The sequence below is a fragment of the Aythya ferina genome (assembly GCF_964211825.1).
Source record: "Aythya ferina genome assembly, chromosome: 3".
Lineage (NCBI taxonomy): Eukaryota > Metazoa > Chordata > Aves > Anseriformes > Anatidae > Aythya > Aythya ferina.
Genome location: NC_140298.1, coordinates 72,268,011 through 72,280,906, shown reverse-complemented (window position 1 = coordinate 72,280,906; position 12,896 = coordinate 72,268,011). Strand labels below are relative to the sequence as shown.

At 49.0% G+C, this 12,896-nt stretch overlaps 2 protein-coding genes across 3 annotated transcripts in view; one reads left to right on the top strand and one right to left on the bottom strand.

The window, feature by feature from the left end:
• The window catches only part of REV3L (REV3 like, DNA directed polymerase zeta catalytic subunit), a 119,670-nt gene extending 116,337 nt beyond the window's left edge, over positions 1 to 3,333 (top strand). For both annotated transcript variants that reach the window (XM_084513582.1, XM_084513583.1), the window contains one exon: positions 307 to 3,333. In XM_084513582.1, coding sequence (XP_084369708.1) covers positions 307 to 447 — 141 coding nt within the window. In that variant the 3' untranslated portion in view covers positions 448 to 3,333. The remainder of the gene's footprint in view (positions 1 to 306) is intronic.
• Positions 1,705 to 11,976, bottom strand: MFSD4B (major facilitator superfamily domain containing 4B). Its single transcript, XM_084513584.1, has 4 exons — positions 11,758 to 11,976; positions 11,500 to 11,668; positions 8,683 to 8,799; positions 1,705 to 6,940 (listed from the first exon to the last, which is right to left on the bottom strand). The coding sequence occupies exons 1-4, from the start codon at positions 11,962 to 11,964 to the stop codon at positions 5,709 to 5,711; spliced, it is 1,725 nt and encodes a 574-aa protein (XP_084369710.1). The 5' UTR covers positions 11,965 to 11,976; the 3' UTR covers positions 1,705 to 5,708.
• Between the last annotated feature and the right edge of the window lie 920 nt (positions 11,977 to 12,896).

Sequence of the window (12,896 nt, the reverse complement as noted above, 5' to 3'; positions counted from 1 at the left end):
ACTTCGCGTGTTTTCCCAAGTGCCACCAGCTATGAGTAGAAGTGAAAACCCAGCTGTGTGGCCAGGCTGCTGACCCGTGCCCAGGTCACAGCAGGAGATTTCTGCCTGCCAGGCGCTAGCACCGAAACTAACTGCTGGGCAGGGGCAGGAGAGAGCTGCCTGCAGCCTCTGTGCTCAGCAAAAGCTTGGTGCTGGCTGCCTGCAGGGCTCTGCCTGTTGTGCTGCTAAAACAGCAAGGATGTGGTAGTCTTGTAGCCTTGCATAAGTTTAAAATAATCTGATTTGCTTTTTCCCTGTGCGATCCAGATATGCAAGAACTGTACAGGCTGCTTCGACCGACAGATCCAGTGTGTCTCCCTGAACTGTCCCGTGCTTTTCAAGCTCTCCAGAGTGAGCAGAGAATTATCAAAGGCACCGTATCTTCGCCAGCTACTTGACCAGTTTTAAACGATCTGTTACAGGATTCCAGGTGCTATTTTTTTTCAGTGTTTACCACACTAAGACTATTGTGCATGGTGCTTTTTCAACTCATCTAGTCCAGGATTTCCATTTTAACTGTTGGGTTTGTTATCTGAAGAATAATGAACACTTATCCTAACTAAATTAAAAAAAAATAAATAAGTACATTTGTTGATCTATGAATAGCTCACTTTTTAAGATGTACAAATTCCTTCTTTCTTTCATGTTTCTAACATACTGTTTTATAATGCTGATGTTGAAATAGCTATGTGTAACATCTTGTAAATCCATTTCAAAGTAGAAGTCAAGTTTACTTCCTGGAGGAAGGAGCACTGAAAACCTCTTGAAACGATAAAACCATTAGTGTGTGTTCTTGAACTGTCAGTATCAAGACGTGTTATTATATATTATCCATTCACTTTATAATTTTGTCTGCGAAATATTTTGTAAATACACTTTTTTACTTTTCAAACAACTGAGTAAAATAATGTGCAATGACTTTTATACAGATAATTTTAAAGTTGGTTGGTATATCTCCTCCTAAGTTTTGCTTGATTCCAAGTAGATTGTTATTTTGATCAGACTGTGCAAACAGTAGTATCATGTGTAGCATTTTGAAACATTATTTTCTAAAAATTGCTGTCTTGCTTTAGCTATTAATGGGGCATTGTGAGGAACTGTGCAAAGACATTTTTGTTACAAACCTGTGGGACTGTTGCAATACTTTAAATATAAAATTTTATTCCATTTTTGCTTGTTTTGTATAGACATTTCTATTGCTTCTAAATATGCTTAAAATATTTTCTTTCCTTATGTACTGTACAGTTAAATCTTATTTGCCACCATCTTGACAAAATGTGTATTTAGAATATTTGTATAACTGTATAAAATGGAAAAGGAATTATGTGGTCAGTGCATTGTTTTCTAAACTGGAAATCATTTTGTTTTAGAAGTTAATAATGGAAACCATATTAAAGTTGAATAAAATGATATGGTAAAAATCTACACACTTCTTCTTTGTAATGCCCAGCTGCAGACACCTTTCTCTCCCTCGTTATGCACATGAAGAGCAATGTAAGTGAGACTGCTGAGAGTAGAATTCACAATTCAGTTTCCAGCCTAAACTTTGTGATCTGAAGCCACGGTATCAATGCCTGGAGGCCTTCTCCGAACAGGAAGAGAAACATTTCCAGTTGTTTTCCATTAGTCTAACCAGGAGTACGTTTTAAATTCAGAAGTCCAGAGTAGCTTTTAAAAATAGAACAAAACTTTATTTACATAAAAGGAACCTGAGTGCCTCCTCCAGTTACGAATTTATTACATTCAAGATACGAGTCAGTCCATTAAATTTCACACGGTACAGTACAATGTAAACCCACAACAAGCAGAATAAAACCTTCTCATATAGAACAGAACATACGCAGGTTGCTAGGAGCTTTTATGCAAAGTAATCCAAAAAAAAACACCATGAAGGCACAAAATTTTGCCTGCTCTTGCATTCTAGCACTGTATGGTGGTTTACTGAGTAAAAGTGCAAATGCCAGGACCGAGGCCTTAGTGCCTGCAGTACAGTCCAGCATCTGGGGATGAGTCAGGGATAAATAAAAACATTACGTGCCATTTAACTCTAAGACTTTACCTTTAACACTGGAGGAAACGTGCACATGACCATCTTCAACCCATTCCTGTTTTTATAGACAAAAATACAAATGTTAAGTTCGGATACCTAACCCACTGACCGCGGCTCTCGTCCCCTGCAGTAGGATGTTTCTAGCACAAACAAGGCAAGAGGAAGGCCATACAGGTTATACTGTACTAATTTCGGCCCATAACACTTTTAGAAGGTCCTCCACAAAGCTTAAACACTTATTTTACCCTTAACTTAAAAGGCACTGTAAAGAGAGACTCACTTGAACTGTAGGACTATGTATGCCAAGAAGTAATTTATGTTGGAAATTCAAACGTGAAAACCAGTATTAATTTTCTAAAACAAGTCTTGAGGAGCACCAAAAATCCAATTAACTAGCAAGAAAGCTGCAGCCTTGAACAACAAGTCTGGAGACCTGCTCCGAGCCGGCCTCATCACTGAAAACGCCTTAGAGCTGCTATAATCTCAAATTGGGTTAAACACAACATTTTCATTGAAGGGCAGCCCCGCCACTCAAAGCCTTGCATTTAGGGAGTAAGGAGAGCGCGTTCTGCAGGTGTGTGCCATTTCACGCCTGAGGCCTGCATTAAGACACTGAGGGCTCCAAGTCCTGGCAAAGACACCTCACAATTTAGACATCATCCAGACAAAGGCTCCTGGGTCTCAGTCCAACTACACTCTCAAGATCCCGAGGTAAGTGCCCCGTGACAGCCTGCTGCTGTTGGGTTTTGCCATTCGCTTTCTGTAAAAGGCTGCACTGACCTTAGTGCTCCAGGCTGCTGCTCAGTGCCTTCTGCTCAGCGCTCAGGATTCATAAGGGGAACAGCAGTGATGCTTACTGCGTGACTTCAAGTGCCTTAGGTGGGTGTTGTCAGCCAGGAACTGTTTTTTGGAACAGTATTTTTACATTTGTTGTAATATATATGTACAACTCACATCTCTATATATATAGTACGTAGCCTATATACACACAGATTATATATTTCTCAATGGGGGGGCTTTAATTGCATTTTCTGTTTTCTACCACTTGATTATGCAACATCTGTTAACTATCCCTGAGAATAATCTTACCTGCAGGACATTCCAGTTTGAAACTGCATTCAAAAACATTCTGTATGAACTGGGGATTATTTAAAAATCTTCCTGGTTTCAGGTGGGTTTCTTACACTTTTTTTTTTTTTTTTAATACTACCATGACTTTTGTAAAATCACTGAAGATTCCCACCACCAGAAGTCCCCATTGCTTCATTTTTAAACTGCTAATTACAGTTACTTCTAATTCAGACAGAAAGACAGCCAAAGGTTTAGTATTTCGGTAAATTTTCCAGCTAGGACATTCATGGGGTCTTGTATCAATTCTGCAAACATAGTTAGGACTCCACATCAAGTCAGCTACAGCAGATGGAGGGCTACTACAGCGGAGCACTGCCACACACCATTTCTGTAGCCATTGCTGGGTGCCCTGCACTGAACCCAAAGGATAACCTGTGACCTCCGTGGGGGTAGAAGGAAATCCCCCAAAAGCAGAGTGGAAGCAGTCGCTATTTCCCCTCTCTCTCCCCACCAGCAGTACACCAGCAGATAACACTCCCTGGGCTCCAAATACAAAGCAGTTATTGCAGAGTGCAGGAGGGAAAAAGAAAGCAAACTTCGAGAAATCTAATCTTAATCTGCACTTGTGTGAATCACTCTCCCTGCCACGCCAGTTATTATTATTACAAGAGACTTACTGACGGAGTAAGGCCATGCAGACTGACTCCTGTTGATCAAACACTGGCACCTGTAGCAAGAACAGGATTTGGGCCTATAATTAAAAGCATTTAGAAAACCTCCAAGCAGCAAAGAAAACCCTTGCATAGCAAGTGAAACAAACCAGCGTTTAAAAGTGCAAGTTCATGCATTGCACTGGAAAAGATGCCGCAGAAGTATGCGCACAAGGAAAAGGAAAGAGGAATCTGGCAAATATGCAACAGAATTTAAATACCTATGGCAGCGGGACAGGGAGGCCCTTTAACATGGATTTCAGGATTTAAAAAAAAAAAAAAAAAAAAGTTTTCACTACAAGTAGATTCCTGCTTCTTATCAACTTCTTAGAAGAAAGGAAAAAGCCATTAGGTTCCAGGTCAAACACTCAAAGGACAAGAGAAGGAATAAAATAGACCTAAAAATACACGGAACATCTAAGATTCTGTGCTATTGTACATTTAGAGCTCTTTCTTGTGTTAGGAAATCAAAGTTCTTAGCAAAAAAATGCTAAGAAAAGTGCAATTTTTTCAAAAAACATATTCTGATCATACAGCTTTAAAAAGTACTAACTTACAAATTTTGGTTTTCAAGTAGATAAATTGCAAGAGCGCTGTTTCAGATTTTGCCCTCAGCTGCTGCGCTTCTGTTCTTCAGAGCAGTGCCTGCCCACACAATTCCTCCTGAGGGCTTCCTCCCTCACAGCCACGAATCCACAAACCCAAACTGCTCCTCCAGGAAAAATCTACCTGCAAGTCCCTACCCACAGAAACAAAGGGTGAGTGGCACCGACCCACCTGGTCTGGGGCAGGCGGTGGCACAGCACAGCCCAAAGGGATTGTCTCACCAATAATTCCACCTCACTTTCAAATTTGCACTCTTTTTGTTTTTGTTTTTTACATATTGCTATGTAAAAGTCTTGGCATGGGGAGCCAGAAAAGTTGTTACAACTTCAAAGTAAGCAACTGGCTTAAAATCTCACGGCCCTATGTCAATCCTAATACAGCACTAATGTATCTAATACAGCACTTATCTGCTTCATAAACTTGATTTCAGGGGTAGTGCAGTAATTAAAATCATAACAACAATCACAAGTACTTTCAGCTTCGATTTGCCGACATCATTTAACTCAAAGCATTTAAATCAGAGCCAAGCCTTCCACTGATCAATATGACCCATTTTGTCCCCCCTTCCCACACGACACTTTTAAATGACCCAAAGTCACAGTTCCTAAAAATTAATCTGGATTTTTTTTCTCATCTCAGTGGCAGAACCAGACAACCATGTAATTTGCCAGCAGGACGACGCCTCTACAGCTGCCAGCCATCACCTGAAATTTAACTCGACTCCCTGGCTTGTCACACGCAAATTTCAATGCAGTAGAAACACGATTGTCTTTCACCAGGTAAGAAGCTCAGCACCACAGATGGCAGATCTCTCTCCTTTCCGATGGGAACATTTTGTGACCGAGCAGCTCGGAATCGCACCCTGCGCCCACCTCCGAAAAGCTGCGTGGTCCGAGCAGCTCCTTCCCAGCCAGCTCATTTTACAGCATAAATTATTTCCACGCGTGCCTGACGTTTAGAAAACATCTCGTGTGTTTTAACATTTTCGGTATAGCCTACAAATTTTATCACATTACCACATTCACATCCTCGTGGACTTCTGCGCTCCAAGACGCCTCGCTGCGGGCCGAAACTGGAGGAGGAGAAAGGAGCGGACAGACACGGGGATGAAACACTCAGCTTGGCACCACGATGAGGAGATCCTCGAGCCACTCTACAGGAACAGCTACAGCTCAGTTGAATTTCCACTTAAAAAGGAAAAAAAAGAAGAAAAAAAACACACAGTTTTTACTTTAATCGTTCTTCTCCCGGTCAGCATTCGTGGTTTTTCTCCCAGGGGAGCCGCCAGCTGGAGCCTCGCCCGAAGCATCGTCTGGATGTGGCTGGAGGGAGATTTTGGCCGGCGAGTCCCCTGGGCCCTTACGGGAGGTGTCTACCACAGAGTTTCTCAGCGTATCGTTCATTTCGATCACCTCAAAGTCCGCTTCGTTCCACTCCCCCGCGTCCTCCTCGTCCTCCTCGTCCTCGTTGGGCCCCGAATTGGAGAGCAGAGCTTTCCGGTCCTCGCTCTCGCTCACCCTCGCTTTGGCCTCGCCCTCCCCGGAGGCTTTGGCCAGCCCGTACATGACGGGGAACAGCAGCACCGTCACGGCGGAGGTGGCCAGGGCCGTGTACATGACCACGGGGACGTGGCTGAAGCGGCCCTGCAGGTACCCCACCGCCGCCGGGATGCACATCTCCCCCAGGGCGGCCCCCACCACGAAGAGGGAGGCCGCCTTGCCCTGGATGACCGTGTACTGCTCGAGCCAGGAGATGCCGCTGGGGAAGATGGTGGCCATGGAGGCGCCGTACACCGCCGTCCCGGCCCAGAGGGAAGCCGCGTGCCGCGCCAGGAAGGCCAAGCAGGAGGAGGCGGCGGCGGAGCCGAGGAGGCTGAGCAGGATCATGGTGCCCGGGTAGAGGCAGGCGGCACAGAAGATCGCCACCCCCCGGCACGCAGCGAACGCGCCCCAGAAGACGGAATTGAGGGCGGCTGCTTCGTTTTCGTTCATCTCGGCGAAGACCTTGGCGTAGGTAAATATGTAGGAGCCGTACGTGACCTCCGCCCCCACGTAGCAGAAGAAGAAGAGGAAGAGGAGCACGATAAGGGCGTAGTGGTGCTTGGCAACCCTGTGCTTCTGCACGGCGGCCTTTGATTTGTCTCGAGCTGAGCCGCTCTTGGAATACAAGATAAAAAAGAAGAAGGACACCACGAGGAGGTAGGTCCCGATGACAACGTAGGACCACAGGAACTCGGCCCCCAGGCGGTGCCGCAGCGCCAGCGGGGCCGAGGCCGTGGGCACGGGTCTCGGGGCAGACTGGTTTCCCTTCTCACCCACGGGCAGGTCGCGGGGCTCCGAGCTCCCCAGTGCCATCTTAGCCAGGATGGGAGCCACGAACGCGCCGATGGCGAAGCTGAAGTGCAAAGCCTGCATGTGCGGGCCGGCCTCCGGCCCCCAGGTGTTCAGCGCTAGCACGTTGCCACCTGCAGATGGGAGAGAGCAGGACGCGGTCACTGCAGCCTCGAACCAGGCACCGGTTCAAAAAGGAAAACAAAATCCTCTGTATGATAAATTCCGTCTGCAATACTGCCCGCTTTAGCAAGCACACGGTGCAGAAGTGTAGTTAATGCAATGCTGCACCTTAAGCTCAATGCCCGGCTGCAATTTCAGAGGGTATTCACTTCTTTGTTTGTTTGTTTTTGTTTTTTGTTTTTCCCCAAAATAGCCAGTCTAACTGCTTCTCATCTTTGTAAGTTTTAAAAGCAACAACGCACAGTGCCAGGAATCAAAGGTTTCATTACACATCCCAGGAAACCCCAAGCACCGCTCGCACCTCACGAGCAGGGACTACCCCACCTGCGTTCAAATGGTTAGCCGTAGCTCCAGAAGCACGAAGGTTTACAAAAATGTTGCTGCAGAGGTCAAACTGCAGCACCCTCAGATCAAAAATAATGCTAGAAAATCAGATCTGAGAGAGATTTTTAAATACCCTGCAAGAAGAACGCGGGAGAAGGAGGGCAGTAGTCAAATTCCTGTGCTGCAGTACAGCAGCCCCGGTCACCCACCACTAATACTCTTCCAAATTAATTCAGCTGTGCCCTGCTGCCTCGTTTAGTTTCTCCTGCCACCCCTGCCCAGGCTGGGAGGCCGCCCTGTCTCAGAGGCCTGGCTGTCAAGCAGCTCCTACTGAGGAAATTTTTACCTTAAGGCCACAGCACTGTGCCACATGGAGAAATCTGAATCCGGGGGCCAAGTGCAAGGATCCTAGCACAACAAATACAGCTCTTTTTTCTCTCCTGGATCCTGTGACAGGCTGCCTCCAATGCCAACAGAGAGCAGCCCTGCAGAGGGGGATTTGGGGGTGCTGCTGGACAGAAGGCTCGGCGTGAGCCAGCAGCGTGTGCTTGCAGCCCAGAAAACCAACCTGCATCACCAGGCGTGAGGCCTTTTCACATGGGCAGATGATGACAGGGCAAGGGGTAATGGCTTTAAACTAAAAGAAGGGAGATTGAGATCAGATGTTAGGAGGAAATTCTTCACCCAGAGGGTGGTGAGGCCCTGGCACAGGCTGCCCAGAGAAGCTGTGGGTGCCCCATCCCTGGAGGTGTTCAAGGCCAGGCTGGATGGGGCCTTGGGCAGCCTGGGCTGGGGGGAGGTGTCCCTGCCATGGCAGGGGGTGGAATGAGGTGAGCTTTGAGGTCCCTTCCAGCCTGAGCTGCTCTATGACTCTGAAGCTGGCACTCTGCTGGCATCACCTCCTCTTGCAGCCGCGCCACCACTTGTGCAGGAACTCCAGCTCTCTCCACCACTGGCACATTTTGGTTGTTTTCTGATCCTCATCTGCAACTAGCACTAATGACCAGCAGCCCTCCTAGCTTCCTGTAGGTGAGTACATTCAAAGAAAAACACGGTTTAAGGGGCACATGGCACTTTCTTTAAGCCCCTAACTGCCCACTGTAATGCACATTGATCGTCCCCAGGCAGCAGGAGACACCCATCTCCCCAGATCTGCTAGAGACACCAACACCAAACGAGTCTGTTACAGGGACACCAACACTGAAGCCTCAGGAGCAGAATAATCCAGCAGGAATCCTGGCCAGATAAAACAGCTCCCTTCTTCTAATCCCAAATGTGTCAAAGGAAGTACGTCAAGCTCATGAAAACTGTCAGCTGTGAGTTCCCAATCAGTTCAGTGAAGGAACTACTGCTCCGAGGGGTCACTTACCTGTGTCTAGGACTCCCATGGAAGCTCCAATGACTGACATCAGGACGGTCAGCAGCAGGGATTTCTTACACCAGGGTATGCCATAAAGGCCGACCGTCGTTCCAAGCATGGATAGTGCTGGAGGGGTTAACAAACAGAACAAAACAAACAAATAAATGCTGCAGTTATTAGATTTGGCCCCACTTAAAAGTCGCTGAGCTCGTAAAATCCCACAAAGCAATTCCCCTCAGCCAGTAAGTGCCCTCCCTACAGAAATGCTGACTTCCATTTTTATTTTGCTCTCGCATAAGCAATGTTTTAAGATGTAGACGTACAACATGTCTCATCACAAATTTAGCAACAATTCTTGGACTGCATTAGTGTTGCTACTACTAGCTCATGTGCCGTTTTGAAAAATATCTTACAGCCGACGGAATTTATTTTTATTGAAGTTTGGGGGGACCTTCAGCAGTTAGGTTGTGTGCTGATGGTCACCGTTGTAGGAAAATATTCTGCAACGAGTGCCTTGAGTACACAGTATTAGGCTTAGATAACTTCATCGTTGGTGTGGCAGATACTTGAGGATCAATGATGACAGATGCAACTAACAACTCAGGTTAATTCCAACATGGAACAAAAAAATATAGAAGGAAAAATCCAGAACCGTAGTGAAACACCTGAAATTCACGCTTCAAAGAAATCTGACAGGCTACTGATCTGCACAGGGGGAAAGATGAAGATGGGGAGTACCGAGGACAGCTTCCCTGCTGCCTCGCTGAGAGCTGAAAAGCAGCTTCTTGACAAATCCTCAGCTGCCCACTTCAGAGCTTCCCCTGAAGATTGGTGCTTAAAAGCCTCCTTGACAGCCTGTGTACTCAAAACCTGCACAGCAGCAGAGTTTCACCAGCTGACGGCTGGGAGGTGTAACTACAGGAGCCAGCAGTCTCTCAGAGGCAGCCCTCCGATGCTGGAAACACGAGGCGGTTCAGTAGCTCAGGCTGGGTTTTTGCCGTGCTATCAAATCAGGAGGAATCTGGAGATGAAATGGATTTTCCAAGCATTCCTCACAAACACCTACCCCATGATACGTCAGGAAAACAAGCAAATACTAAACTGCTTCAAGCTAATGCTGACTTCCACAGGTGTATTATTTCCATGATGAGATGAGAGGCAACGTCTCAGATGTCAGACATACACACCTCTGACCCCGCTGGATATAAAAAGATCAGGAAGTTAAAGGGAAGCCACTTTACGAGTGCTCCAGAGCAGAGGAATAATGATCAGGGAGGAGAACAAATAAAGCTGAACAACATCTCAGAGCAAAGGCAAATAAGACAAACCAATGCAGTGAGGGGAAAACAGGAAAAGACACAGATGCTACAGGACATGACTGCTCGTGCCAGCCAGAGGCAGGCATACAGGGATAAGAAGAGACTTGGTTCAAACACTATCGATGGAAAATGGAGCTTCTCATGATCTCCAACCCAACCTGGCAATTAAAGAGCTGCCCTCGAGGGACGCAGAGTTCTGCTTGAATCTCCCCAGATGAAGGGTTTTGTTGTTTCTTTCTTTCTTTCTTTCTTTGCCCATGGGTTGGAGCTGGATGGGCTTTAAGGTCCCTTCCAACCCAAGCCATTCTGTGATAACGTCAGGAAGGGAGGAGAAAGGAGAGCCCCAGCAGCTGCTCTGAGAGCCCCTGCCCGAGCAAGAGGGCAATGGGACTCGGGAGGGAGCATCAGCCTTCTGGATTGAACGCAGCCCTGGCAGCCGAGCAGCCCAGCTCCATCAGAACAAGGCCCTAACGCTGGAGAAAGTTTTGATGTGCCCAGGAAACATTAAGATCATAAACTGCTGCTCCTACAGACCTTAAATGTTTCCATAGACAGGGAGAAACCAAGCAGCAAGCTCCCAGAATCACAGATGGCATACCAAGTTTTCCACTTCAAATAAGCTCTAATTTGATTAAGGTCCTCCAGCCAAAATCTCAATATTTTTATCTGGGATGTGAAGATGAACACTTCAGCTGAGCTCTAACAGAGGCAAGAGTTTTACACGGCTTCCCCTGCAGAACTGTACCTCAAAACACCACCACAGCCGATTCCAGCTGTGCGCACGTAAAAAGCACAGAATCACCGAATATCCCCAGCTGGAAGGGACCCACAAGGATCATTGCGTCCAACTCCTGGCTCCACACAGGTCTACCCAAAACTTCAGACCAGGTGACCAAGCACACAGCCCAAACGCTTTTTAAACTCAGAGAGGCTTGGTGCTGGCACTGCGTCCCTGGGGAGCCTGCTCCGGTGTGCGACCACCCTCTTGGTGAAGAACCTCGTCCTGATGCCCAGCCCGAAAACCGAGGCGGTTCCACCTGTTTCTTTTATATATCTCATAAGGTGGCACTACACAAGGCTCTGTGTTGCAGGAGGGTCTATACCAAGGATGTTATTTGATAGAAAGGGGCGTAGTTTATACTCTTGTCATGGAAAGCAAAGGCGCCTTTTGGTCAACCCCAAGTTTCTGCTGGCCCTAAAACACCTCCGGCCACGAGCACGCCCAAACCCACAGCAGCGGCAGCAACACCCGGGCACGTACAGCACCCGAAAACAAACCCAGGGGAATATTTTAATGCGTGACGGGGCTTGGCGAGGCAGGGCGCTGTGTGGGGGGCCAGCCGGATCCCCATTTCTCAGCGCTGTGGCATCAAGGGGACAGGTTCCCCGTGTGCTCTACATGAACCAGCGGGCAGTGACGGGTGGGCTGGGGGCCCCTCAGCAGCGAGGGGCGGCTGGAGGCCGAGCTCAGCGCCCCGCGGTCTCCCCACACCCCCAGGGGTCTCACCCAGCAGCAGGTGCGCGTTGAGGCAGTCGAAGAGCACCCCGCCGAGCACCGAGCCGCCCAGGTAGCCGAGGGAGCGGCCCACGAAGACGAAGTAGATGTCGGACACGTTCCTGCGCACGTTCTGGGCCAGGTTCTGGAAGGTGGGCCCCAGCACCGCGATGCTCATCCCCTGAAACACAGCGCCCGGCGTCACGGACACGGGCACGGGCACGGACCCGGTGTCCCCTGCCCCGCTCCCCCTGCCCGCTGCCCGCTCACCAGCCCCAGGAAGGCAGCGCACAGCGCCCCGGAGATGCACCACCGCAGCGCCGCTCCCTCCCGGCCGCCGGCTGCCGGCACCTCAGCGAGCTCCGGGCCCGCAGCCGAGCCCGGCCCGGCGGCGAAGCGGACATGGGCACGGCCATGGCCACGGCCATGGGCATGGGCATGGGCACGGGCAGGCTGCGGCCGCTCCGCGCCGCCCATCGCCGCCGCGGCCCCGCCGCACCGCGGGCAGCGCCCAGCGGAACCGCCCCGCAACGCAGCGCAGCGCAAGGCGCGGCACGGCACGGCCCGCCCCGCCGAAAATGGCGGCCGAGGCTGAGGGGGAAGGGGGATGCTGAGGGGGCTCGGGGTGCTCAGCACAGGGCAGGGCAGGATGAGGGGAGGCCTCATGGCGGCCTGCAGCTCCCTCACGAGGGGAGCAGAGCGGAGGGGCAGGCGCTGAGCTCTGCTCTCTGGGGACAGCGACAGGACCCGAGGGGACGGCATGGAGCTGGGACAGGGGAGGGTCAGGCTGGGGGTTAGGGAAAGGGTCTGCACCCAGAGGGGGGTCGGGCACTGGGACAGGCTCCCCAGGGCAGTTTGGATGATGCTGTCGGACACATGGGCTGGTTTTTGGGTGGTCCTGCGTGGAGCCAGGAGCTGGATCAAACACCTAACCTGAAGCAGCTGGGGGTGGCAGAGGCACTCTTCCCATTGTGTCCTGCCTCTAAGACATAAAGCTTTGAAATTTTAAACAAGTTTCCCAGTGGGCAACTTGTTTCTGTCCACCGGTTTTTCAGACAGTTTTTCAGCTGAGGTGATTTCACAACCTAACTCTAACCACATGTATGGCAGCATCCTATAGCGGCTACAGGTTATCTCTCTGCTGTATCTATATCTAGTGCCCGAGAAAAACACAGCCTTTTCCAAGAATACTGTGTAGCACAATCTACTTGTAGTTTATCTGCAATCAACCACCTGCAGCCCCTGGCAATTTTTTTTTTTTTTTTTAACTGCTATTACTGAGCTTACACAATCCAAGTAGTTACAGTCTTATGCGGTACCACTTCAATTATATCCAGGAGACAATTAAGAGTGCCCTTATGAAACCATGAGTACCCCTTTCTCATCCTGGAGCCTTTATGATCTTCCAG